Here is a 27,398-nt window from a genome sequence, read left to right on the forward strand (position 1 = left end):
AAGTGAAAATGATTCCAAACGTTGTGGCAACAAAAATGGCTTCTAATTTGGTTTTATTTTCCCCGGATTTTTCCATTTAATAGCACCACTGTAGAAACTGCGGAGAAATTTTCTGTAATGCCTGCTCTGACAACGAGCTGCCTTTGCCTTCTTCACCAAAGCCAGTGCGAGTCTGTGATTCCTGCCATGCAATGCTCATTCAGAGATGCTCCTCTAACATGCCATGACTTGGAACTCCATTCTCCTGCACAGCACCACCTGCAGCGAGGGAGGGCTGTGTGCCCAGTCAGTACTGTACCTTGCCTCCAGCTCACAAACAGGTTTCTAAGTTATATGGGTTAGTATTCCGTCCCTGTACTTAATCAGATTTTAAGATAGCATGTTTTAGCACTACTTCAACTATCAAGTAACCTTTAACAAAAGGTCAGATAGCAGAGCTAATGCACATTTGCCTTACCTTATAGAGGCCTTTTTGAGAACAAGGCCACAGCTTATTTGCTTCTGAACTGATGAGTAGGCACTTGAAGGTGCCTGTCTCTTAATGCACTTTAGAAAGCGTCACAATTCTCAGAGAAAAACTGGAAATGCATTCACTTTATGTTATATGCCGATTTAACGGTTTTTAAAATGGTGGCCCACGCCTTCAATCCCAGCACTTAGATGCAGAGGCAGGTGGATGGATCTGAGTTCAGTAAGGCCACCCTGGTAGAAAGAGGAAGTTCCAGTCAGGACAGCCAGACTGTCCAGGAAGACAGACTGAATCAAAGTTGTTTATTTTTTACCATAAGCTGTCTTGCCTAAGCTCTGAAGTGCTGGGATATAGGTGTGTGCTTCCATCCCAGGTCTGTGTAGTCTTCATTGTCTGGTAAGATGCTAATTTAGTTGTATTTATTTGCTTGTTCTTCTCCCTTCTCTACAATGGAAAAGACCAATGATTTAATCCCTTCCTTTCCTTTTTACTTGCCCACATCTTTCATATAGTGGACTAAAGGACCAGTGGTCTGGCCTCTAGCTTTTCCTTCACTTATAATCATCATCCTTATCACAAATACTAATTTTTATAAAGGGTCAGATTCCAAAGGAGAAAACATTCCTACCCAGGGAACAAGGGGACCGAATGAGACCACAGGCCTTTAAAGATTGATTCTAAGCATTAAAATTAAGAGGACTGCTATGAAAGAATTAAGTTTCTCCACCCTCAGTTCTCTTAAGAATAACTTCTAGGAAGCATTACACTGGCATATTTACGCTTGCCCACAGTAGAATTTCACCCTCTATGTGTATTAGGTACTTTAGATAGTAGCTCCTTATTTTTTCAAGCGGGGGTGTGTGTGGGAGACACGGAGCATTAAGTTACTTAAATCATGACCATTTAGGATAGGATCTTTAATATATTAATTTCCAGCCTTATACTTTTAAGTCTATAAAGCCTTTCAAAACTCTAGTGATTTTACACTCCCAAGAACACTGCTCAGTGACTGGGTATTTTTCTGATCCCCTTTTCTGCAGGATCTTTTCATTTGCTACATTTCAGTAAGTTTTTGTAAATTGCCAAAATTACAAAACCAGTATTTACCAGCTTCTGTGGTCAACTTAAATTCACTCCGACAGATTTCTAGATGTTTCTTTTGGAGACAGGGAAACCCCAAGTTGGCCTCCAACCTGGTGTGCAGCAGGGGAAGACCTTGAACTGCCTGACTTCCACATCTCCCAGCTGCTGAGATTACAGCTGTTGAGTGTTTGTATGTGGTGCTGGGGATGGAGCCCCTGATACTTTGTACACATTGGCCAGGTACTCTACTAACTCAGTTACTCTCCCAACCCCAGATGTCATTATATATATATATATATATGTATGTATGTATGTGTGTGTGTGTATATATATATATATATATATATATATATATATATATATATATATATATATATATATATATATAGTGAAAACCTGCTGGCACACACACAAAAAAGAGACAATTTAACTGCTTTGTACTGATGGGGATTACTAGCATCTTTCTTTCTTTCTTTCTTTTTTTTTTTTTGAGTGTAAATGAAAAACTTCAAATACTTTATTATGTGCTTTTTATTACCACTCAAAATTTGTGTCATAAACATGGGCCTTTTCTGGAGCAGCACTAACGAGTTCCCCTGCTGTGTGTGAGATAAGAATAGAGCTGAGTGGTAGAATGGTTGCTTATCGTGGCTATTAAGGGCCTGGATTCTCAATTCACAGCACTACCACCAAAAAACATAAAACCACCCAACTTTAAATTTAGGATATCCTATTTATTACATAACATTCACAATTCTTATTTTGCAGAAAACTCGTGTCATTCCCTTACTTACCTAGCCAGTACTACCACAAAGATGTGATCATGGTGCCAAGGAATTGCAAATGTAATTCTGATCTGTAATGTTTTTAAAATAAATGTGAATTTTATAAATCGAAGATCTAAGAAATTAACACTTACTTATATTGCTTTAAAAGACTTGTTTGTATCTGCTTATGTGTGTGTGAATGTGTGCCATGTGTGTGCAGGTGACCAACGAGGCCAGGAAAAGGCATTGGACTTAAGCGAGGCTGATCACCTGATGTGGGTGCTGGGAACCAAACGGCCCTCTGAAAGAGCAGCGAGTACTCTTTATTTATTTATGTATATGAGTACACTGTAGCTGACTTCAGACACACCAGAAGAGGGCAACAGATCCTGTTACAGAGGGCTGAGCCTCCGTGTGGTTGCTGGGAATTGAACGCAGGACCTGGAAGAGCAGCCAGTGCTTTAACCGCCGAGCATCTCTCCAGCCCGCAGCACGTACTCTTAACCACTCTACCTACTGAAGTACTCTTTAGCCACCTGCTTTGAGATGTAAGAAGCTTGAAGTGCTTGTGACTTCTGTGCGAGGTGTGCAGGCACCAAGTTAAACCCATTAAGACAGAAACTCACTGTTTCAGGCCGACAGGCTCCAAGTGACATGCTGTGGCAACTCTCTCTTCTTAGCATGGGGGAAAAAAAAATCACGCCTTTGTAGTTACTTGATCAGAAACCTCAATTTGGCATCCAACAGTATATTGCCTTTGCTTCCCAAATGCTGGGATTAAAGGCATGGTGATACTTGATACCAATAACTAACACAACATATTCTAGGACAGACAACATTCCCATGTTGACATTTATTACATTAATAACATATCTAGCAAAAAACAAGTAACTCAATAACTGAGATCACACTGACAGGTTCATTTTGATCCATTAGCCAATTTGGGGAAAAGTCTTATTGAGCAAAGTAATAAAAAGATTAGTAGAAAGCACGTTTTCCTTCTACACAGGGCACTTAACTACTCAAAGCCAGTTTCAGACGCAAAACCAGCTACAGCATTGTTTTATAGTCTCCTAAATGTAGTCATTTATACCATTATAAAGACCCTGTTTTCTTGGGTGAGAAACTGAAAATACAAGTAAGCATATACCCATTATAGTAAATGCCCGTGTATTTACAGAGTTTTTCTGTCATTATTAAGAATTTCAAACTACTCCAACAAACTCAAGTTTTGGGAACCATTTTTGGTATCTTAGTCAAGTGCTATGAGGGTTTTATACCCCTACCCCCATTCATAATACAATTTGTGAATATTTAGAATCCAGATACGTCTTGAATTATTCAGAGCTATGCTTGATAAAAGAGACCGAAAAGAATACAGAATTAGCTTATGTTCCTGAAACCACCTGAACGTATCTTTAGGCTTTTTATTTACAGTATGTCCAGGGGTGAAAGGTAGTGCTACCCTAGATGCCTACTTAAGACTCGCTGTCTTGCCCTCTATCACTGCACTATGCTAACAGTAAGATACATTATCCCAAATCTTATGAAGGCAGCACATCTTTAGGAGTACCTATATATAAAAAGTAGCAACATCAGTGGTTTGAATATAAAAATTTATTTAAGTCAAAGTATGCAACAAATGAAACAACCTACAGAAAACAGATTTTCCCATCGCAGTCTGTTGCTTTACCAAATAATATAACACATTCCTTCAGTCGTTATAAAGTTCTTGAAATACAAAAGAAATGAAATCTGTAAGAAAGTCTAGTAGAGCAGGTGTGTTAGGACGTGTACGTTGGGGTGGTGTTGTCAGTACATCCCACGCCATCCACCTCCACTCATTCCACCTTGCCCATAGTAACCTCCACTGCCTCCACCACCACGACCTTAAGAAGACAGTAAGAACCGTCCATCAGGAGACATCCATGTCTTTAAATGAAGGACACTACCACAATACAGAAACAACTACTTACCATAGCCTCCCAAGCCATCAGGAGCACCGTAGCCTCCGCTGTAGCTGTTCCCCATCCCCATTCTCCCAACAGACCCGTATCCTCCTTGATTATCTGCACACAGAAAAGAAGCCACAGAGGATGACTGCCTTGTGGAGTGGCCAACACTTGCTCATTCTACACAATTTACAAACCTAGGTTTGGAAGGATATGCTGAAGCATCAAGGAGAATTGTGAGTTTTGGGCCATCCTGTGTTACAGTGAGGTGCTACCCATCACAAATACAAAACTATACATACCCATTCCATCTCTGCCATAGCCTCCCATTCCAGAACCTCCCATTCCAGAGCCACCTCCAGGAGTAGAATTCAAGAAGAGTTCAATGTATCGATGTTCTTTTAAAAAAAAAAAAAAAGATGGGTGGAAAAGGTAAGAGGATTAGAGAAAGGAATGCTAGATCAAAGGTATTAAAGTTAATTTATAAAACTAATTCAAACAGCCACTAAAGTTTAAGCATTATTAGTAGGTCAAATGATTTTAAACCCTAGGGTCTACTACAGGCACTTTAACAGTATTTCATAAACTGCACACACCTGTAAAACAAGCATAACAAAGATACCACTTACGCATGTTGTTTTTATCTTTAGACATGGCAGCTACTGCATCTTCATGTGTCACAAACTCTACATCTGCCTCGCCTGTTGCTCTGCCATCGGCTCCAATGTCAATATGAACACGTATTGGATTGAGCGGTGAGAAGAACTAAACAGAAGTTATTCATTTTAAAATTCCAGTTATTTAAAGTTAGCATATACTTCAATTTTTTTTCCCTAGTCCACTAAAGTAAACTACTGAGAGTCTAAAAGCTGCAGTATTGTAGAGGTAGGCTAGTCATCCTTTGCTATGGAAGTGGTCAACTTAGCTCACACAGGGAAGGAGTACATATTTTAAAATGCCAAAAGTGCTGCTGCTTTAAACTAAGGTAATAGTACATTTTAAGTGAAAACTGTCCAACTGTGGGATCCAGCTCCCCTTTAGAGAAAGTGTGCATTATCAGGGGTATCTGAGTTTGGGAATGCTTCAGAGCCTACTACTAAAAGCAAGCTGCTTCCTGACTGACTCTTCTTCACACATGGGTGTTGTTTATTTTTAATGCATTTTTTTTAACCTGCTTAAAATTCTCATTAGGTCAGCATATAATGGGCACAAAACATCTATGTGCACATTAGGCAAATAATCAATCACTAAGTGACAACCTTAGCCTGAGTCTCAACAAATAAAAAAGATGAGTCAGCTGGGCATGGTGGCTGCCTGTAATTCCAACATGCTCAAAGCCAAGTTAGCATTAGCAAATTCTAGCCCAGTTTGGCCTCCCCACTACAAGTAATTACTACTAACAAAAAAAATAATAAATACCCACTATAAAAGCACAATTACTCACATTAGCAATATCATTTTCAGTCGCACGAAAAGGCAGCCCTCTCATGTGCACAAAATGACCACCATGGAAACCTGAACTTGCATCACCAGCTCCACCATAGCCATGTCCTCCCATGCCTAGATTAGAAACCATTGTGGGTTTACATAAGTGTATCCATATAAATCTCCAGAGCAGTACCCTGACACAAGTTCTCATTAACCTATCAAAGCTGCCTTCCTACTACTGGAAAGTTACCTAATTACTACTGGAACTTTACAAAGGGAACAGTAAGACTGACTTCAGCATGACAGTGCTCTGTTTACCTCTTCCATCTCGCATCCTGTCATCAAAGCCATCGTTTCCATAGCCATAATTATTATAGCCACCATAGTCATCAAAACCTCCATAGCCTGTATAAAATGGAAGGAAAAAGAAATATAATTCTGAGCCATTGTTTTGTAAAGTAGCTTACAAAATCATTTTGTAGTCAACTGTCTTAGCTTCTTCATTAATGTTTGCAGCTGACTGCATATGAGAAAAAGTTAACACTTGATGGAAATTTACAGAGATAAATTCAAACAACATGAAAACCAAGTCTCATCTTTATGCCAGGAAGAAAACATGCCAATCATCTTTATTTTTATTTCTACATTAAGTTCTCTAGGTGTCAATATATGCATCAATCAAGTTCCACCAGATGGTCATGGACATCCCATAACTCATGACCAGGTTTTGAAACCTCATAGGTACTGGAATTACTGCCATTTCTGTATTTCTTGACCAAGTGTCAGGAACATCAAGAAAATGACAACAGAGCCTTTGTTCATTAGACACACATACCACCATCATATCCATCACCTCCTCGTCGCATTCTGTCATACATACTTCCACGCCCAGCTCCATAATAACCCCCTCTTCCTCCTATTGGTCTATCATATGGTCCCGGTCGCTGTCCCAGCAATCTTCTTGGTGGATCATAAAATCCTTTGATTTCACTCCTGCTACTCCTGAAGATCTCAATATACCTATTTAAAAATGTTTTAAGGTACAGGTTTCAGCATAGATGTATTAGAGAGTAAATCAGATACTGGGCAAAATATAGTAAGTTTGTCTATATCTAAGTACATATCCCAATTTAAGTTGCCTAAATAAACCATAAGGTTAACATTTTTTACACCTACAAACTTAAATATTTTAAGTTTTACATAGACAAATCAGTCATTTGAAAACACTGAATCAGGAATATATTTTTAGCTTGTTTCCTTTGTACAAGATAGGTATGTAAAAAAACAAAACAAAACAAAAAAAACCAAACAGGTGATTATACAAAAACGAATTTAACAACATCCTACAAAGAAATGGAAACAATCTAATTTTAATTTAAACTATAAGCATTAATTCCCCTCCCAAATCTGTAGTTTCCAGTTAAATTTAGGTAATTATCAATTCTTTAAAACTACCCCAGAAAAATGTTATGCTTACCCACCCCATTTAAGCAACAGTGACCCACAACCCCCAAAAATAAAAATGTAATACCATCCCAAACTCTCCATCCCCACCTGTGCCCTATTCTTTCCTTGTGTTTCCCCAGAGCATTTTCTGCTATCTCCTTTGAAGCAAACTGCACGAAGGCCTCCCCTGTGCTTCTCCCCTGGTAGTCCATCGTCAATGTTATCCCATTTGGCACGATTTCCAACCCTTTAACCCAAGGACAAATACCCCATCAAGGGGAACAGTGTTAAAGGCTGAAACATTCCCATCTGAATCAATTATTTAAAACAAATCTAAACAAAACAAAACAAAAAGGCTTAGTTTCCCATCACCCCATAATACAAGTGGAATATTTTTCAAATATCATTGGATTAAATATTTTCTGTGACCAGTGTCTTAAAATTATACTTCTAAAAGCCCACTATGTGAAAAACTACAAATCATTAACTGTGCTCCCAATGGTAACTCACAGCCCATGTCATCAGTTACTCTCAGTTAACTATACTGTACATCAATGTTCACAGAGCCTACACATTCTCTACTCAATAGTAATTGGAGCACATTTTCCATTTTACTATATAACCCAGATTATCACAAAACTAAGTTCTAAAATCAAATGGGTCTTATAAATTAAAAAAACAGTAACAGCTAATATACACACAATTAAAATACTACTAAACTTTGACTAGTACTAGAGGTACCTTGAAAGAACTGAACTATTTCCTCTTTGCTGCAACCAAATGGCAGTCCACGAAGTCGCACGGTCCCATCGCTAGCGTCATTTGGACCATTATGTTTCATAACCCAATCCATTTCAATACTGCTTGATTTAAATGCTATGAAAATAAACAAGCACATAAAGCAGTCAGTCACAACACTCTTACAAAGCCAAGTGTCACAGCTCAAAATGCATGCAAAAGTTAAAGTGACTCCTGGGACAGTCGGCAACAGTGTTCTAGTAACATGCTTCTGGGGGGGGGGGGTAGGAAAAGGCAATGAAATCCACCCCTCCTACTCAACAAACCTGAAGATCTAGTAAGGCTTGCAGAATTTTACCACCAAGATAAAATTTGCTGTACCACACTCTATCCTTTTTCTCATTCCACACTAATTGTTTTACTATTATTGACCTAAAGACCCACAAGTTCTGTTTTGCAGACAGATGTCACTATATACCTAGATGTTTCTGTTTTAAAACAAGGATATATATATATATATTAAAAAAAAAAAGCCAGGCGATGGTGGTGCACACCTTTAATCCCAGCACTTGGGAGGCAGAGGCAGGCAAATTTGAGTTCGAGGCCAGCCTGTTCTACACAGTGAGTTCCAGGACAACCAGGGCTATACAGAGAAACCCTGTCTCGAAAAACCAAAAAAAAAAAAACCAAAAAAAAAAAAACACAAACCAAAAACCCAAAACCCCAAACATCTCCCCCAAGGCCCCCCAAAAAACCCCAAACCGAACCCCCCAAAAAAACAAACCAAAAAAAAAAAAAAAAAAAAAAACCAACAAGGATATTTGCCTTTAATCCCAGCACTCCGGAGGCAGAGGCAGATCTCTGGGAGTTTGAATCTTGTCTACAAATTCCAGGATAGCCAGGGCTGTTCTCTGTCTCAAAAAACAAACACCAACAAAACAAAAAGAATACAAACCAAAAATCCAAGGATCTCAGTAGCCCAGGTTAGCCTTAACCTTCAAGCAGTCCTGCCTCAGCTACAGACTACTAAGATTTCCTGAGACACCTGCCCAACTGCAAATGTTTAATAACGCAAAGGTGTATATAGAGGCTGTCTATTCTTATTTGAGATTTGAGTATAAAGACAAAAACTCCCATAGCCAGGTGGAGCTCTATAACCAGGACAGGACTCATAAGATATTATATGTGCTACCACAACAGCTTAGGATAGTCCTTTCCTCTCAATGACATGACTATAAATTAATTCATCACAAACAAGCACTGGCTTCTCTTGCAAAAGGCCTGGCTGGTCTCTATTCCCAGCACCTACACAGTGGCTTAGAACTGTAAATAACCCCATTTCCCATGGATCCAACACTCTTTGGGTTTTCTACCCATGTGGCGTACATAACAAACAAGCAAAACATTCATAAAATTAAAATAAATGGGGGACTAGTAGCAAAGACAAGGGAGAAAGCTCTTTTGTGTATCTAGAATTTAACACAACGCTTTTGCCAGGTAACACTCTTATGAAAACAAGAACTCTGAAAAACACTACACTGATAGTAACTTTCATTTAACAATCTTTTATTACAGTTAGTTAATCTGGTATATGTGCTCATACTTCACACATATACCTCAGTGCAATGTGCAAGTCAGAGGAAAATTTTTGTTCAACAGTTCTTGACTTCAATTAACAAAATGTTACTGAGCAAAACCAGATTTGGACAACATATTTTCTCACGGGGTGACTTTCCATTCAAGTAAAGAGAGGAGGGAAACAGCCTTGCTCTAATATACCTTTTAGCTCAAGTCTAGAGTCCTACTAAAACCTGAAGAAGGGCAGTCTGTTCTGATTCCTCCAGTTTCCAGAGGCTATGTATCAGGTCACTATTTACAATACGCCAACCTTATTTGTAACTGTCATAAATTAATCACTACTCTGCTTTGGGGATCCCAACTGTTCTCATGCCACTAATTTCAGAGCTTGAGACAGGAGACCAACCTGAGTCACATCCCCCACTCCACCCCAAGAGCTATATAGGTGCAGTCCTTGCTCCCGTAGCCTAAGGAGGGGAAAGTGGAAGGATGGTTTGAGGCTAGGAGTCCTAGGAGAGCCAGGGTAAACAGCAAAACACTAACCACAAAACCTCCAAGTCGTAGGACCAATTTAAAAATACTAGCAGTTAAAATGAAGCCAGCTTTAGTAACATTTTTGAGACTTTAAATAGAAAGCAAAAATTTCAGTCACAAAAGACTATGTACTATTCCAACTATACAAACACGTAAAAATCTTTAAAAAGCAAACAAACAAAAAGCAGAACCTGATCTGTTGCTTCTGAGGTTTGACATAGAGAACACTGTCATGGGATGACTGTTGGTACATGTATCTTCTTGAAATGATAGAAGCGTTTTTTAAAACCGGATTGAAGTGAGGGTCTGATAACTAGCAATGTACTAAAATCTGTGGTATACCACTTTAAAAAAAAGTTGATGGTGGCTCACAGCACTTGGGAGGCAGAAATATCAAGATCCTCCAATCAAGACCAGCATGGTCTACAATGAAACCTTATCTCAAAATAAAGCAAAACACATTTGGGAGACAGAGGCTCCAAGAGGGAGGCCTTCAGTACACATCCAGTTACATCAAGATCCTGTCTCAAAAAAAGTAAAGGCATTTCTAATGTAACCCAATCAAGAAAATGTGGACGTATCTTTTAGTTCGTTATAGTAGATCTGAACCCTCTGCATTTCCAAAGTCCATGAAGAATCTCCTTTTTTGGCCGGGCGTGGTGGTGCACGCCTTTAATCCCAGCACTTGGGAGGCAGAAGCAGGTAAATTTCTGAGTTTGAGGCCAGCCTGGTGACATGAGTTCCAGGACAGCCAGGGTTATACAGTGAAACCCTGTCTAAGGAAAAACAAAACCAAAACACAACAAAAAAAAAAAGCCACAAAAAAACCAAAAACCCTCCTTTTTCTAGGTGGTAATCTGTTTCTTGGAGATTTTTTTTTTTCGTTTTGAGACGGATTCTTGCTCTATAGCCCTGGAACTCACAAAATACGATTGGGCGTTTTATCCAGCTTTTGTTTTAAATATTGGAATGTACGTTAACAGTTTTCCCATTACTCATGAGCAAGTTAACTTTCAGGCCCAAATGTGCTTTTTTTTTTTTTTCCTTTTTAACCCATTTTCAATGAAAATTAATGACAGTTCCAATTTAAGGACCCAAAACGCGTCAACTAGGTACGCGATTCGGCTTCCAATTTAAGGACCCAAAACGCGTCAACTAGGTACGCGATTCGGCTTCCACTTTAAGAGACCTATTTCGGCTTCAAAACACCACAGTTCGATACAAGTTTTAAACATGCTCAGCCATCAAATGAAACGAAATGCACTGGGCTTTCGGCCTTAATTACAAAACGACACAAAACACAACTCCTGGAGAGTTAACTACCCCAAACACAACTTAACTCTCCACCCTTGCCTAAACGCAGCACCTTCGCAGTTCACCTGGCCCGGACCTGTTTGAAACACACCCACTTTGCACTATTCCTATTAGAAAAGCCATGCACTTCTCTTCCAAAATGAAAAGTCTTGGTCGACACCTAAGAGGGGGACATGGGGTAGGTGGGTGGTAATTCTTTGGAGATGCGCAACGGACTCTCTCCGCAGTTCCAAATAGGGACTAAAAGGTCGGCTAAGCGTCCTTTGCCTCCTCCCGGAGATTTTCCGTTTGCCCAGCTCGCCCTAGAGACCCGGGAGATAGGGGACAGTCCGCCTCCGGCCCCCGGCCAAGGCCATCGCAACCGAGCGGCGGAATTACAAAGGAGGACCGCGGCCGCCTTTGTCCTGCATCTGGCATCGGAGCGCCCTCGTCGTCACTGGCTTCTCCTTCCCCCGCCCCCAGCTCCCCCTGTCTCAACCCTGGAGTCTGCGTCAGCAGCCCCTCGCAGCCCCGCCGGCCCCAGGTAGTCCCTTCGAGAGCACCGGAGGCCCCGGTGGGTGGCCGGGCCCGCCGAGCGCCATTTCCACCCGGAGCGCGTCCCGCTTTCCCGGCTCGCTGAGCTCCCCACCCTCATCCCTACCGGAGAGCTCGGATCTCCCGCCCGCACTCTCTCCTGCCGGACACTTTCCCGTAAGCCGGAGGCGACAAAGTAGCCCGAGCGGGGGAAAGGCGGGAAGGCGACCCGACCGCTACCGGCCCCCAAGATGGCGGCAGCCGAGCGGCGGGGGAGAGCGAGCGAGCGGCCACTCCGCGTTCCCTCACCCGCTCCCGGGCTCTTCGTCCTTCTCCCGACTCCGCTGTCGGCACCGCCGGCCCAACCTACCCCCCCTTCTACTTCAGATACCCTGTGGGGCGTAAGCAACGCCTACACCGACGCTCGCGCGGGTCTGGTCGCGGGCAGGGACGCCTGGCTCGCCCGCTGCTGAGCGCTCGCCACAACGGTTCGGCTCCCTCGCTCCCCTCAACCGTCTCCCGCCGCGCCAACCGCTCTAGGAGCTGCGCAGCCGAGCGACTGCCGAGGGGGGATGGGAGGGGGGCGAGAGAGAGGGAGGGGGCAGGGCCGACTGCCCAGGCCCACCCCCTCTCTGCCGCGCTGCTCTCGCGATACTTGAGTGACAGCGTGGTCTCCCAGGGGGCGGGGCGCAGCGCACCTGCGCACTCGGGACCTGCCCGGTTGCCACCGTGGTGGGCGTGGAGTCGCAGCGAGTGGGCTGTGGCGGACTCCGTTGGCTCCCGCCGACCGACCAACCCTCTGAACCCCGGAGCTCACGTTTGTCCCTCCCCACGGGCCTCTGAGGAGCCGTGGTCACGCGGTTTGCTAAGTTTCTTATCTGCTCCACTGGGAATAGATCCCACAAAGGCCCCCGCGCGGAAGGAGCCACGTGGTTTCTGTCACCCCGCCCCCCAACCCGGGGACGGCTTTGCTGGTCCACCATATTTGCATTATGCAATCAGAAAAAAAGATGAATGTTGCGCCTGCGAAGATACAAAGCGTCTAAACCCAGCAGGATTCCCGTCCTAGCCTGGGGCATCCCCTTTGTTCCCCTGCGTAGGCAGCCTTGGCGCCTTGATTGGTTTCCTACCTGCCAGGTTCGGTTTTTCTCTCCATTAAACCCGGGTGACGGGTCTGTGGTTCACGGCAATAGACTTTATCTAAGTAAGAGTTTGGTATTCCTAAAAATTGTGCTCGCAGGAGACACCTAAAAAAACCGCATGTGGAGGTTCTGTCGTGCTACCAAGATTGCTCCCGACCCGTTTATGGCTTTTTTAAAGTTGTAACACAAATTGCACATGGAAAGGCTGTGGGAAGGTGGAGGGCCACCCTGGTGTTGAGAGACTTGGGAGAGCAAAGCTAATTAAGGTGGGTACGGACAGCAGAGGGCGAAAAGAGGCCGGGCTGGACAGACTAAGGCTGTGAACGTGGATGGGGCTGGGTTGGAATCACCCTTCAGTGTGCATCCAAAGATTTCTTTGTGCTACAAACACTGGGAAGTCCATGTGGAGTGGAGTAGTGGCAGTGTGGAAGGTTGGATTTGATTTACTATGAATTTTTATTTATGTTTATACTAGAGCCAAGAGGCCAATGACTTTCTTGTATGGAAACTTGTATTTCACGGCTTTAATTCATCTTCAAACCTACTTGAAAGTCTTTAGTACTCTACTGATTTTATAGCCCAAAATATCCTTCAGAGAAGGGGGGGGGGGCGCAGTGTGCTTATACTTACAGACAGGAAAATCAAAGTATGTTCTAGAAGCCGTCATAGCTCAGGTTTATTAAGTACTTCCTGAAATGGCATGGTAAGCAGTTCCTTGTCTTTGTTCTTGGGTAGCCAAGGATGTCCTTGAACTCCTGACCCTCTGTGTCTCCATAGCCTTACAAAGTGGTATTTCACAGATGCAGTCCCTAGTCCCACAAGAGTGAAAATAATTACACTTGATAACACTAAACTCTTTTATGTGGTGACAAGTTAGTGGCTTACTGGCCAGACACTTGCTGAAGCTTGGTTATTTTATTGTTACTTTAATCCCCTAAAGTTACCCCACCCCCTCCTTTTAATAGCTGGGGGTTGATTTAGAGCCCAAAGTATGTTCTCTTTTTTAAAAAAGTAACTGGTTTAGCTGGGTAGTGGTGCACACCTTTAATCCCAGCACTCGGGAGGCAGAGGCAGTTGGATCTCTTTGTTGGAGGCCAGCCTGGTCTTCAGAGTGAGTTCCTGGACAGCCAGGGCTACACTGAGAAACACTGCCTCTGGGCGGTGGGGTGGAGGGGGTAACAAACCTAAAGGGAACTGGCTTATTAGCAGTACTCCAAGCTGAACTCTTAGGATGAAACCTTCCCAGGGCCTTTCTTCTATTGGGTTTTAATTACATGGCTCCTTTACCTTTCACTCTTTCAACATGATTGGGTAGGTGGAATTCTGTAATCCCTTTTCCTCTTCCCCTGGAATTCAGTCTGCTTACAGCATGAATGAATTTGGCATTCTTTGCACACACTTTGTGTGGTTATCGGCCACAATCCTCAATTCGTTTTGATGGCTCTAATGTATGACTTTTCAACCAATGCTGACATTTCTTTGGAGGCGTGTCTCTGTCATTTCTTTGGAGGCGTGTCTCTGTCATTTCTTTGTGGTGAGTGCCGGTTACCACTATGAAGATTTAGGTCTTCAAATTAGTACTCCAGGCCTTTTGCCCTTTTGTTACAGCAAGTAGGGAAGTTTTCATTTAAAGAGGCATTTGACCATGGTAAAGGTAATTTGTATTAGCTTCTTAGTTTACTAATTTTCCTTAAAAAAAAAAAAAAAAAAAAAAAAAAAAAGAACCTGCTCCTTCCTCACCCAGTTGAATCCTGTTGTAAAGCTTGGTGTGATTGGACCCTGCTGTTCCGGGGATGCCTACAGAATTGTTTCCAGATTGATCTCTAAGGAATTGTTTCCATGGAGACGGTTACAACTCGGGGCTCCCAGCTGCTTTTTTCACCTCCCCTCTCTTTTTTCCTTGCCCCCTCTCCTTTCCCCACTTCCTCCCCCCCTCTCTCTTTCATGTGCTCTCCTGTTAGAATAGAGGTCAGAGGGACCCTGAAGTCCATCTTTGTTATAGTGTATAAAGAGAAAAGATGAAGCAGGAGAAGGAAATGGAAATGCCCACAGCTCCTGGAGGAAAACAATCCGAGGCTCAGTCACCCTGCGTCACTCCATCAGAATAAAGGGAGTAGGAAAATTCCATGCAGGACCTTCGGGGAAATGAAAGAAATTGAGAGTGCATTCTCTTGGGGGCAGACAGAGCACATTAGCTAAAAAGTAGTCTACCGTCGGTGTTCATAGATCCCTAATGATACTGCAGATCATTCTGCCTGCATGAAAACAAGCCAAGAACAAAACAGTCCACAGCATTGTATTGGAGTTGTGTCTAGTCTGTGTTTAAGGGCTTTGGAACATCAACTCTGACAGGGCTTTGTGAAGGATTCCTTCTTTGGCTTATGAACTAAATATCTGATGACTTTAAAAGAGCGAACACCTTCTTCACATAGCCACCACTGTTTCTCGACAAGGCTTTCAAAGATTTCATTTTCGAGAGTTTGTTAAAATTACTTCCCTGGTAACTATGGAAACGAGAAGACCTCATCTAGTATGATACTAAGTAGACAAATGGTACCTAACAGCAGGAGGCCCGGAACCCAGTCATTCTCCATATTTGAGAGTACCGGTGCTTGTGTGCACATGGAGACCAACCCACAAGCAGCTTCAGGTTTTGGTTTTTTTAACACTGTGTGTGTGTGTGTGTGTGTGTGTGTGTGTGTGTGTGTGTGTAGTGCAGGGTACAGGTGTGAGGTTCAGGTCTCTCCATTCTGTCTGTCTATCACTCGGAGTCTGGGGTATCAAACCCATGGCATTAAGGCTTGGCAGTAAGCTCCTTTAGCTGCTGAGCCATCTACCTGTCCCCACCATACACCTCTTAATATGACAGGGACTCTCACTGGTCTACGGTTTGCTTAGGCTCGGTTGGCTGGCCAGCAAGCCCCAAGAGATTCTCCTGTCTCTGCCCCCATGACCAGCTTCTTTTCCGTGGATCAAACGCCTGTCCTCATGCTTGGAAGGCACCCACCCTTCCTAGCGTGCTTGTATCCTCAGACCTCCTTTCTCTAATCTTTGGAAATAGTTCCAAGTGTTGGATTGCTCCAGTGGTCACCGTGGCAGCCAAAGAACCAGGGAAAGTGAATCACTGCAGTGGCCTTGTGGGTCAATGTCCAAGTGGGTCACACTGTAGAAGATTCGGCATGGATAAGAGACCATTTATCTCACCACGATTTTATAGTTTTGTGTATATGAAGCATTTGGAGACTTGCTACATAGCCCAGGCTACTCTGGGATCCTCCATTCTTGTTTCCATCCACACATGCTATTGACAGATATATATCACCACACCTAGCTTTTAAGCTTGCTTTTTTTTCCCCCAAGATTTAAGTTGTGTATGCGAGTGAGTGCCTGGGTGAGTTTATGTGTGTCTTCACAGGAGAGCTCTCAGAGGCCAGAGGGCAGCGGATCCCCTGGAGCTGGGGTGACAGGCAGTGAGTCACTTGATAGGGTGCTAGGAACCAAACCCTAGTTCTCTGAGGGCAGTGAGCAGTCTTTGCTGCTGAGGCATCTCCTCAGCCCCGCTTTACGCTTTTGGGGGACACTGTCCTAATTAGGGTTTTACTGTTAGGAAGAGAAACCATGACCTGACAACTCTTATAAAGGCCAACATTTCATTGGGGCTGCCTTACAGATTTAGAGGTTCAATCCATCTTTATCATGGCAGGAAGCATGGCAGCATCCAGGCAGACAGTGGTGCTGGAGAGGGAGCTGAGACTGAGAGTTCTGCATCTTGATCCGTGACTCTTCTGTACTGGGTGGAGCTTCAGAGCCCACACCCACAGTGAGACACTTCCTCCAATAAGGCCACCCCTCCTGTTAACAGTACCACTCCCTATGGGACAAGCAAATACAAACCACCACAGACATAAATACAGTTTTTATTATTTAAACACCTATGTTTCTCCATGTAAAATTAATAATGATGATTAGACTTGGTGACATACCAGACTCCAGCAAATTTTCATATGTGTGTGTTGGCTGCTAGGAAGTTTGGTGAGGTAGAGCAGATTGAGGCAGACTTGGGTGACTCCCTGCTCCCTGTCACATGTCATGCTCCTCACATGAATGTAACAGGCTCAAAACAGAGTTCTCCATGCTAACTAATGAGGTACCTGGAGGCGCTGAGGGCTTAGTCAATAGGCTTCCTTTCACAGACATTTCTCCCTGCAAAAGGTATTTAATCTCGGTCAGACCCTGAGAAAGCAGTTATGCATCCATTTTCCACCGTGAACAACCAATAAACTGTTTAGAACCTCGGACTGTCTCTTTCATCAAGATCCCCTGTGGGGAGCCGTGGAGAAGGCATTCCACTACGGAGCTGCAGATTAATTCTCCATAGAAGGCCTCTCTGTGCTCCCAGACACAACCGCCACCAAGCCTGCCTCTGCCAAGCTAAGGACAATCACTGCTGGGACAAGCCAGAGCTGTCCCCAGCCTGCGGGCCCCCCCAACTTTGTTCTTTGCTCTCCCATGACTCCCAGCAGCACCTGGACATCCAAGAGCCTGAGAACCCCATGGTTCGGCCTCATTGTAGACCCTGGGACCCACCAAAGCAGCTCCAGCTTTGCGATATCTTAGACTGCGCTGCTTTCCCACTCTCAGAGCGGGGTGCCTCAGCACTTCAGCCCAGCACCCTCTCAGTAGGTAAAGTACCCACCACCAAGCTAATTTGAGTTTGATCCCTGGGAACCACAAGATAGAGAAAACCAACACCCACAAGTTGTCCCCTGACTTCTACACACATTCTGCGGTAAGCACACAACCCTCCCCCCGCCCCCCCCCCACAGGAAAGGTCAGTGGTGAAGAACACTGGCCGCACTTCCACAAGACCCACATTTGATTCCCACGGCCATCTGTAACTCCAGTTAACCTTCTTGGCCTCCTTGGTCACTAGACATGCATGTGGTGCACACAAACTGTGTAGCTCAGTGGTAGAGGACCTTCCTAACTTGTGAATCCTCAGGTCACTCCCCAGCACTGCCAAAGTAAAAAAATAACAAGTAAAATCATAAATAAAAGTTATTGTTATTGTTAGCTTTTGAAGCTTAGATGTTTGTCTTTTTGTTTTAATAATCTCCCTCTCTCTTTAAATTGAAAAATTCTTTTTTCTATCCTGATGTTGGTTTCCCTTCCTTATTTCCCAGGTCTTCCCACCTCCCTACCCTTCCACACCTTCTTTCTCTCTTTATTTAAAAAGCAAACAAACAAAAAACAGTAAGAACAACAACAAAACCCATATATATGCACTTGCATGTGCACGCACATCCACCCACCATAAACCCATAAAATCGAAAATCATCATGCACAAGCGAAGGACCAGTAAGCAGTAAGGAAACAAACAAACAAACAAACAAACAAACAAGCCCGCCAAAGCAATAGTAGACAAAAACTCTTCAGAAACACCATTGAGTTTGGTTCCTGTTGCCCATCAACTGTTGGACATGGCCATGGCCATAGATGTGATTTATATAACCAGTAAAACTCTGTCGGAGAAAACTAAGTTTTTGGTTTTTGTTTTTTGTTTTTGTTTTGCAAGTGGTTATCATTTGGAGATAGCTTCTTGGTTAGGGATGGGAGTTTGTGTTCACTTTCCCTCTGGCTTGGACTTGTGGGGGCCCCGTGCTTGCATGAATTCTCTGTGAGTTTATATATGTGTCACAGTTCTTACTGTGTCTAGAAGGCAGGCTTTCCTAGATGTCCTCCATCCCCTCTGGCTCTTATAATCTTTCTACCTCCTCTTCTGAATAATGTATGGAGTCCTGAAGGGAGGGGTTTGATGAGACATCCCATTCAGAACTGAGTGTTTCTTTTTTGGGGCTCGGGGAGAAGGGGGTGTTCTGAGACAAGGTTTCTCTGTATAGTCCTGGCTGTCCTGGAACTCACTCTGTAGACCAGGCCTCGAACTCAGAAATCTGCCTGCCTCTGCCTCCTAAGTGCTAGGATTAAAGGCGTGTGTCGCCACTTTCCTGGCCTGAGTGTTTCAAAGTCTCTCATTCTGTGCACACTGTGCACTGTGGGCCTCTGTATATGTCCCCATCTCCTGCAGGAGGACGCTTCTCCGCTGCTGGCTGATTGAAGCACTGATCTATGGGTATAGCAGAATGTCACTTGGAGTCATTTTATTGCGAGGTGCCTTTAACAGAACAATAGTATTGGGCTTTCCTCTAAGTCCATGACTTATCTAGTCTAAGGTTTCTGGCCATCTGGGCACTGTTGGAAATGGGTTCCATTTCATGGAGTGGGACATGAGTCCAATCAGATAATGGTAGTGTGTGCTACTCTTGTGCCCATGTATCATGCAGGCAGGTCACCATTGTGGAGAGAATGTTTTCTAGCTGGTTTGGTTACCTTTTCCTCTGGTAGTGTGGAGAGGACATACCTGCCAGTTTCATAAACACTAGTAAGTAGGGGGTGGGCTCTGGTTAGGCACCGGTTCAACTTCAAGAGAACCTAAGTGTTGTCTTCGGCAGTAGGGCCTTACCATCCTTTTGTGGAGAGCAACCGATAGTCTTGGTAATACCCTGAGTTGTTTGGAGGTTTCTATGGGGTTCATTTGGCCAACAATTCAACTAGGTGTAACCCATTCCTGGCTCTGGAGGTCTGACTTAGTAGCAAAAGACATCTGGTTGGAGCTTTGTCCCCCCTGTTATTTGGTAAGTCCATTTAGTTCTTTCATATCTATATGTATTTCAATAAGCTTTGGCTGTAGTCAGTTTCCAAATGGCCATCCATGTTAATTGTTCCCTGACTCTCTCCACTTACTACTCCTGTTCCAATCTCTCCCTGTCTTTCATAACTATATAATCTATTCCTCTGCCTTGGGAGACCCTGCCTTTCCCCCTAGTTTCTTACTCTATACCTAACTTCTGTGCTTATGCAGATTGTAGTATGCCTGTCAAAAGCTTAAAAGCTAATGCCCACATATAAGAAAGTGCATATATTTGTCTCTTCAGGTCTGGGTTACCTTACTCAGGGAAATTATTTTTTTCTATCTCCACCCAATTATCTTTGAATTTCATGATTGTTTAAAAAAATTCCAGCTGAATACTATTCCATTGTATAAATGTACCACTGTTTATCATCTGTTCATCAGTTGATGGTCAGCTAGGCTGCTTCCAATTTCTGGCTATGATGAATAGGGCAGCAATGGACCTAGATGAGCCAATGTCTTTGCAGCGGGATGGAGAGCCCTTTAGGTAGATGCCCAAGAGCGTGCTAGTGGATCTTGAGGTAGATCTATTCCCAGCTTCCTGAGGAACTGCCACACTGGTTTCCATAGTGACTGTTCATGTTTGTACTCCCACAGCAATGGATGAGTGTTCCCCTGACCCCACATCCTCACCGTCATATTGCTCTTAGCCATTTGACTTGTGTAAGATTTGAAATCTCAAAGAAGTTTTAGTTGGCATTTCCCTAATGACTAAGGATGTGTCTTTAAGTGTTTCTCAGATACTCATTTCCTCTTTGGAGAACTGTTTAGTTTTGTACCTCATTTTCAATTGGTTTATTTGTTTTCTTGACCTTAATATCCACCCCCCTCATTTTTCCAGACAGGGTTTCAGTATAGCCTTGGCCATCCTGGAACTTACTCTGTAGACCAAGTTGGCTTTGAACTCACAGAGATCCGACTGACTCTACCTCCCAATTGCTGGGGTTAAAGGCATGCACCAGCACTGACTAGCTACCCTTACCCATTACAGGGGTGGGGAGGAAGTTGGAATAAAAGCTCCCCTCCTCAAGTGCATTCATTCATTCTCTCTCTCTCTCTCTCTCTCTCTCTCTCTCTCTCTCTCTCTCTCTCTCTCTCTCTCTCTCTCTTTCTCCTCTCTGGCTGCCATACCCTGAGCTGTTCTCCACCATGCCTTTGACCCACGTGGTACCTGAACCCTTTGAAAAGGAGCCAGTAGAAACCTTCCAAGCTAAGGTTGTTTTGCTCAGTTACTTTGTTACAAGGAAGAGAAGTTAACAGGAACTCTCTTGCCTTTATGTTTGCACAAAGTCTCAAGGTGGCTAAAGTAAGCACTTTAGGCCTTCTCCAGTGTTCATGCTTGTGGTTTTAGAGTAAATCCAGAGCTGTCCACCTGTGCGCTGCTTTCTAGAATCCCGGGAACACAACAGGGCTTTTCTTCTTCCTTCTCTCAGGGGTAAGCCCATTCCAGGGTTGGAGAAATGGCCCAGCAGTTAAAAGCACTAGCTGCTTTTTGTTTGTTCATTTGTTTTGTTGTGTTGTTTATTTTGTTATTGTTCTGAGACAGGGTTTCACGGTGTAGCCCTGGCTGTCCTAGAACTTTCTACGTAAACCAGGCTGGCCCTAAACTCACAGAGACGCACCTGCCTCTGCCTCTTCTGTGCCGGAATCAAAGATGTGCCCCATCAGGCCCGGTCCCATTTGCTGTTCTGGCAGAGCACTTGGGGTCAGGTCTCAGTACCCACACCAGGCAGCTCAGAAACCCCTGTGACTCCAGCTCCGGGGGATCCAGAGTCCTCTTTTTGCCTTTTACAGATGCACACGTGCACACACATTAAAATGAACCTTGAAAATAGATGCATCATGAAGTCTCATGTCATGCTGTTTCTTACAAACTTTTGCTTAAAGCCAATTGTTTGCCTCAGTAACTCGCCTACAGCTCAGGCAGGAATCATGTTATGAAACAGTTGGTTGACTGTTTTTGACAAACAATTCTGGAGAAAAAAGCTGTTCTTACTATGTGAACTAAATTAGGTTAATAGAAAATACCCTTGCTACTGGGGGTCTGCCAGGAGACTAGCAGAGAAGCCAAGCTGTAATTCATTGTGGACATATTTTATCCTTTTGGGAGCTGTCAGATTTTTTCAGAATGATGGTGGTTGTCTCCTCCTTCTCCCTCTCCTCCTCCCCCTCCCTCCTCCCCTTTTTCTCAGTTTTGTTGGGTTTCAGAGAGGGTACCATTCTGTAGTTCAGGCCACCCTGGAACTCGTTATATAGATCTGGTTGGCCTTAAACATATGGTGAGCCTTCTCGGCCTCTTAGGTGCTAGTATTACAGACACAAGTTACTAAATTCAGCTTGGTTTTTTTGAGGCAGGCTCTCATGTAGACTAGGCTGACCCCAATGACCTTAGTTAACCAATCTCTCTCCCTCTCTCTCTCTCTCTCTCTCTCTCTCTCTCTCTCCCTCTCCTCCCCCCTAGTTTTTTTAAACAGGGTTTCTCTGTGTAGCCTTGGCCATCCTGGTTCTTGCTCTGTAGACCAAGCTGGTTTTGAACTCACAGAGGTCTGCTTGTCTCTGCCTCCCAAGTGCTGGGATTAAAGGTGGGTGCCACCACCGACCAGCTGCCTTGAACTCCTGTACCTCCAGCTTTTTGCCTCTCGAGTACTAGAGAATTACGGGTACTAATTTCAAAAGAGCAAGATTCTACAGGGTTCTATAAAAAGATCGGTGCATCTCTAACTGTGAGATTATATTCTATATAAACCCTCAAAGTTCAAAATATAAATATCTGGTGCAATTTCATCAAGTATAGTTAGTATAGAAGAAAGGACCCAACCAGTTTTTGATGAGGAGTGGGGAGGTGGGGGCGTTGCCATCGCAAACAAGCTGCTGGCTAGTGCTATTGTAACGCAGAAAACATCAAGACACTGGTTAATTTTTATTTTCTTTAAACCAAATGAAAACAAGACATGTCCCCAATATCCATGTTCATAGTGGCTTGCCAGCACCCTGTTAATGAACTTTTACACTGTGAAAGTACTAGAGTGCTGTGTGTTATTGAATTCTCTGGAGGCAGAGTTTACAAGTGAGTTTTTATTGTGAACGCCTCCAGAATAGCAGGGAATCACCCTCTGTGGTCTGTAGCCTGTAAGCTCCTTGCACCTACTACCCCTCTCCCTGTGCATCGCTTTGGGGCCATGCTTTAAAATAGCCTTCATATTAAACTGGTAAATACAAGCATAGTGTCACTGTGAGTTCTCCCTGCTGTCCCACCAAGTTAATTAAACCCAAGGAAGGGGCTGTGGGGAATCTAGTGGTCAGAGTCTGGGGTTGTTAGTGGCATCTGAAATGAGTGAGTGTGTGGGTGGAGAGTGAAGGGGTCTCATAGTGTCTGATGCTAAGTAGACTGTGACATTATTGGATTAAAATAGAGGCTATCTAGCCAGTGTCCAATGTGGGAGTGACTGACTTTTTGCTGATTGGTGGAGGGAAATCCTGCACATTTTGTGATTCAGCAAATAAGCTGGGTTGTAGGTTGGAGTAGGGAGGAACTTATTAACAAGAGAGGTACTCACGGTACAGTCCAGGATTGCTCCAAACTGGGTTTGAGTTTCATTTCCTACTATCTCAACACAAAGTCACAAGTCTAAAACAGGTCTCAGAATCAGGCATTGGCAAGAGATGAGCCATGAACTCAGCAGAATCTCCTCTACGTTAATGTCCTGATACTTCACTCAGAGCGCGATGGATTTTGTAGATGCTGCTATGGGGATGATAGTAATGTTAGATGGAGTCATGATGGGGGGGGGGAGATCCTTACGATGGAATTTGTGCCTTGATAACGAATCACTAGAACCCTCCCCATCAGGGTGTGGGAGCACATAGCAAGAAAAGGGTTTGCTATAAGCCCGGCAAAGCATCCTTAGCAGGACCTGATCCACACTGTGATCTTGGATCACCTGGCCTTTGAGCTGGGAGAACCTAAACCTGTGGTTAAGGTAGTCTGTGGTATTTCATTATGGCATCTGGAGCTGACTAACACAGATCTGTTCCTTCTGCAGGTTTGGGGGTGGGAAGGAGGAGGGGAGGATTTGCCCTTGGCCTTTCCACCTCTTTTTTTTTTTTTTTTTTTTAAACAAGACATTATGTGAGGATTCCATTTTTTTAAGATTTAGATTTATTTATTTATTTATTATATATAAGTACATTGTAGCTGTCTTCAGACGCACCAGAAGAGGGCATCAGATCTCATTACGGGTGGTTGTGAGCCACCATGTGGTTGCTGGGATTTGAACTTCGGACCTTCGGAAGAGCAGTCGGTGCTCTTACCCACTGAGCCATCTCACCAGCCCCAGCCTTTCCACCTCTTAAAGGTTACTCATGTTGCTTAGTTTCTGGTGCCTTCCTCCATCTTGAAGCCAGAAGAATAGCATCTTCAAACCGCTCTAATTTGGAATATATGTACATATATGTATATGTATGTGTGTGTTTGTGTGTATTACATATGTATATATTCAGTATGTATATTGCATTATTCAAGATTCTTTAGAGGTACAGAACAGATAGAATCAATAAATAATATGCATAAAGGGTGTTTATTAGAATGGCTTACAGACTGTGGTTCCGCTAATCCAACAGTGACTAACAATGGAGGGTCCAAGAAGCTGTATAGTCCACGAGGCTGGAAGTCTTAACTGGTCTTCAGTATATATGTCAGAATCCTGAAGAAGTCGGCTCTAATGCTAGTGAAGGGATGGACTTGCTAGGTAGAGTAAGAACTAGCAGGCAAAGAAAACAAGCTTCCTTCTCCCCTCTCCTTTACACTGGCTGCCAGCAGAAGTGTGGCCCGGATTACAGGTAGATATTGTCACCTCAAAAGATCTGGGGGTAAAGGTGGGTCTTCCCACTTAAAATGATTTAATTAAGAAAAAAAATCTGGGCTGCTTGATGTAAAACTCTTCTTTTAAAGACAGATTCTCTCTAGAACTTGCTACGCAGATCAGGGTGGCTTTAAACTCATAGAGAACTATCTGCTTTCCTCTGCTTCCCAGAGCAAGCAAGATACAGACACACACACACACACACACACACACACACACACATGTGCTATGTTAGGTTTTAATGTGTAATATTAGTTCCATCACATTTTATTTTTATTTTTTATTTTTTGGTTTTTTTTTGAGACAGGGTTTCTCTGTATGGCTCTGGCTGTCCTGGAACTCACTTTGTAGACCAGGCTGGCCTCGAACTCAGAAATCCGCCTGCCTCTGCCTCCCAAGTGCTGGGATTAAAGGCATGTGCCACCATGCCCGGCTCCATCACATTTTAATCCTAATATTTTATCTCCTCCATATAGGGCATAGGATATGAATAAATGCCTTTCAGGGTCTAACTGCATTCAGAAGGAACAAACTAAGGTACTGTTTACAGGAGCTGCACCCTTAACGTCCTGATTCGATAATACAGGGACATTCTCTTTTCCTTGAGATGGCATTTCACTGTGTCGGCCAGGCTGCCTTTAAGCTCCTGGGTGTAAGCAAATCCTCTTGGCTCAGGCTCCACATCAGAGCCAAGCTAGAACTGTAGACACACACTGCCATGCTCAGATACAACACTAGAATTTATACTGGAAAAGGCTTTTAATAGCTGCTTAAATTAAAAAAAAAAAAGACAAAAAAATATCCCTCATAGGTATACCCAACCACTTAGGTTTTAGTTAATTTCAGATATAGTCAAATTGTCAGATTGACAACCAAGAATACCATCATATATACACACATTAAAGATCCACCATTAAAGCTGGGTGTGGTGGTGCACGCCTTTAATCCCAGCACTCAGGAGGCAGTGGCAGGTGGATTTCTGAGTTCGAGACCAGCCTGGTCTACAAAGTGAGTTCCAGGAAAGCCAGGGCTATACAGAGAAACCCTGCCTCAAAAAAACAAAAACAAAAACAAAAACAAAAACACAAAAAAGATCCACCATTAAAGCTGGATGGTGGTGGTGTACACCTTTAGTCCCAGCACTCAAGAGGTAGAGACAGGTGGATTTTGTGAGTTTGAGGCCACATTGGCCTACAGAATGAGTTCCAGGACAGCCGGGACTACATAGAGAAACCCTGTTTTTACAACAACAACAACAACAACATCTACCATTAAAGATACTTGTTGGCTTGGGATTTAGCTTAGCGATAGAGTACTTGCCTTGCCTGCCTGAAGCCCTGGAGTTCAATCTCCAGTAATGATATATATATATATATATACACACACACACACACATACATATACATACATATACATATATACATACATATACGTATATGTGTGTGTATATATATATGTATATATACACACACATATTCATATATGTTATGTTATATATACACATATATACATCTATGCATACACACACATATCTCTTACTGGGGTTTGCTAATCCAGAATAATAAGCTGATTGAACCTAATTCTCTCTCACTGGTAACAAAACATACTTATGAGTTCTTGGGAGTTACAATGTAGACAACTTTGGAGTCATTATTCTGGCTGTTTCTGTACTAACAATGGCTTCAAACTTTGAGGCTTTTACTCTGTATTAGGTGAGAAGTTTAAAGGTAGGAACACATAAGGGGCATCCAGCAGGTTAACTACAGCATCAGAAAGCACACCTTTTCCCCCAGAGCTAGTCTCCGAGCTTTCTATCTTTTAGCTAATCACAGTGTACTGATCAGGCTGCTGCATTGCCAGCATCAAAGCTACGTTCAGCTCCGAGAAAAAGGATGGGTGGCCTGTTCTCTCAGCTCCTGTTAATCAGAGAACAAAACTCTCTCCCCAAATCTTTCCCTAGTTGAGACTTGTCGCCATTAGTTGTAGGAAGTCATGAAGGCTGGCCATCTGGCAAAGGGAATGGAACTGTCCTGACAGGCAGTTCTGGGGATCCCTGAGCCAAAACGCAACCCAAGTGCTTTGAGGAAGAGAAGTTGGGTATGCTGTGGGTGGAGGGCTGGTGACATCTTATTGCACAGTGTAAGACAGCTTATTGGACAGACCCTTTGAGACCTAAGCCTTTAAAGGACTCTCTTGGTTTGAGAAGCAATACAGCATTTCTAGAAATCTTAAGAAAACAAGCACTGAAGGGCAGAATTGTATTCTTCAGTGATGAATTTCATTAAAAACACATTCAAAGCCAGAGCTGGGTACTGGAGGATATTATGAGGCAGAGGACTTACTCGGGTCCAAGTGTCTCAGGCCAGTGTGTGCAGCCTGGTTAGAAAACGTGTTCCCCACAGTTCTTAGAGAAAAAAAAAAATAGGGAACTTTGTGAGGTGTAAACTTTTGCTTAGCAAGATAGAGTCCCTGTTTTTTTGGGGAGGGTTTTTTTGTTTGATTGTTTGTTTTTGTTCCATTTGGGGGGGGGAGCAGGGGTTCCAATACAGGGTTTCTCAAACTCACAGAGATCTGCCTGCCACTGCCTCCCCAGTGCTGAGATTATAGGCATGTACCACAAATCTGGCTGAGTCCCTAGTTTTAATCCTCAACACACACACACACACACACACACACACACAGTCTATGTGGGAAGACTGTAAAACACGTGCCTCTCAGATGTCTCATGAATTTTATTAAAGTCACTGTCACAGCTAGTGTCAGCTACTCTGGGACAGAGGGTGATTATGTTGGGGAGTTCTGTTGGGGTAGAGGGGCAAATAGC

The 27,398-nt window shown here is 43.5% G+C and overlaps 3 protein-coding genes across 30 annotated transcripts in view; 2 read left to right on the forward strand and 1 right to left on the reverse strand.

The window, feature by feature from the left end:
• Positions 1-5,703, forward strand: part of Rufy2 (RUN and FYVE domain-containing 2) — a 37,036-nt gene extending 31,333 nt beyond the window's left edge. For 3 of the 7 annotated variants that reach the window (XR_003948799.1, XR_003948800.1, XR_003948802.1), the window contains exon 18: positions 84-337. Coding sequence is in view for 3 of the 7 variants with exons in the window: in XM_006514087.2 (XP_006514150.1) it covers positions 84-227 (144 nt within the window). In the remaining 4 variants the exon portion in view is untranslated. Of the gene's footprint in view, positions 1-83 lie in introns of all 7 variants that reach the window. The other 4 variants (XM_006514087.2, XM_011243562.3, XR_871727.2 and 1 more) reach the window with 3 other exon arrangements.
• Hnrnph3 (heterogeneous nuclear ribonucleoprotein H3) lies at positions 3,158-12,474 on the reverse strand. Of its 19 annotated transcripts, XM_030245160.1 has the most exons (11): positions 12,132-12,220; positions 8,709-8,794; positions 7,887-8,021; positions 7,254-7,392; positions 6,580-6,719; positions 6,018-6,104; positions 5,716-5,831; positions 4,901-5,036; positions 4,574-4,669; positions 4,296-4,388; positions 3,918-4,208 (listed from the first exon to the last, which is right to left on the reverse strand). In XM_030245160.1, exons 3-11 carry the CDS (start codon positions 7,996-7,998, stop codon positions 4,132-4,134), a joined length of 996 nt encoding a protein of 331 aa, XP_030101020.1. In that variant the 5' UTR covers positions 7,999-8,021; positions 8,709-8,794; positions 12,132-12,220; the 3' UTR covers positions 3,918-4,131. The 19 variants fall into 19 exon arrangements, with proteins under 19 accessions (NP_001073293.1, NP_001334386.1, NP_001346189.1 ...); NM_001079824.1 differs by lacking the exon at positions 8,709-8,794 and having other exon boundaries at positions 3,158-4,208; positions 6,535-6,719; positions 12,214-12,343; NM_001347457.1 differs by lacking the exon at positions 12,132-12,220 and having other exon boundaries at positions 3,158-4,208.
• A 72-nt stretch (positions 12,475-12,546) lies between these two features.
• Pbld2 (phenazine biosynthesis-like protein domain containing 2) overlaps positions 12,547-27,398 on the forward strand; it is a 34,761-nt gene continuing 19,909 nt past the window's right edge. Inside the window, exon 1 of one of the 4 annotated variants that reach the window (XM_006513981.3) lies at positions 12,547-12,959. In XM_006513981.3, coding sequence (XP_006514044.1) covers positions 12,837-12,959 — 123 coding nt within the window. In that variant the 5' untranslated portion in view covers positions 12,547-12,836. Of the gene's footprint in view, positions 13,396-25,039; positions 25,112-27,398 lie in introns of those variants that run through there. The other 3 variants (XM_006513982.4, NM_026085.2, XM_006513983.2) reach the window with 3 other exon arrangements.

Source organism: Mus musculus, chromosome 10, assembly GCF_000001635.26.
Source record: "Mus musculus strain C57BL/6J chromosome 10, GRCm38.p6 C57BL/6J".
Taxonomy (NCBI): Eukaryota; Metazoa; Chordata; class Mammalia; order Rodentia; family Muridae; genus Mus; species Mus musculus.

Excerpts from the sequence above, each read along its gene's own strand:
- Hnrnph3 (NM_001079824.1), bottom strand. The coding sequence starts at position 7,998 with ATGGATTGGGTTATGAAACATAATGGTCCAAATGACGCTAGCGATGGG. Across the intron at positions 7,393-7,886 it reads AATAGTTCAGTTCTTTCAAG|GGTTGGAAATCGTGCCAAAT; the intron begins GTACCTCTAGTA and ends CTTGGGTTAAAG. Across the intron at positions 5,832-6,017 it reads CAGGATGCGAGATGGAAGAG|GCATGGGAGGACATGGCTAT; the intron begins GTAAACAGAGCA and ends TTTCTAATCTAG.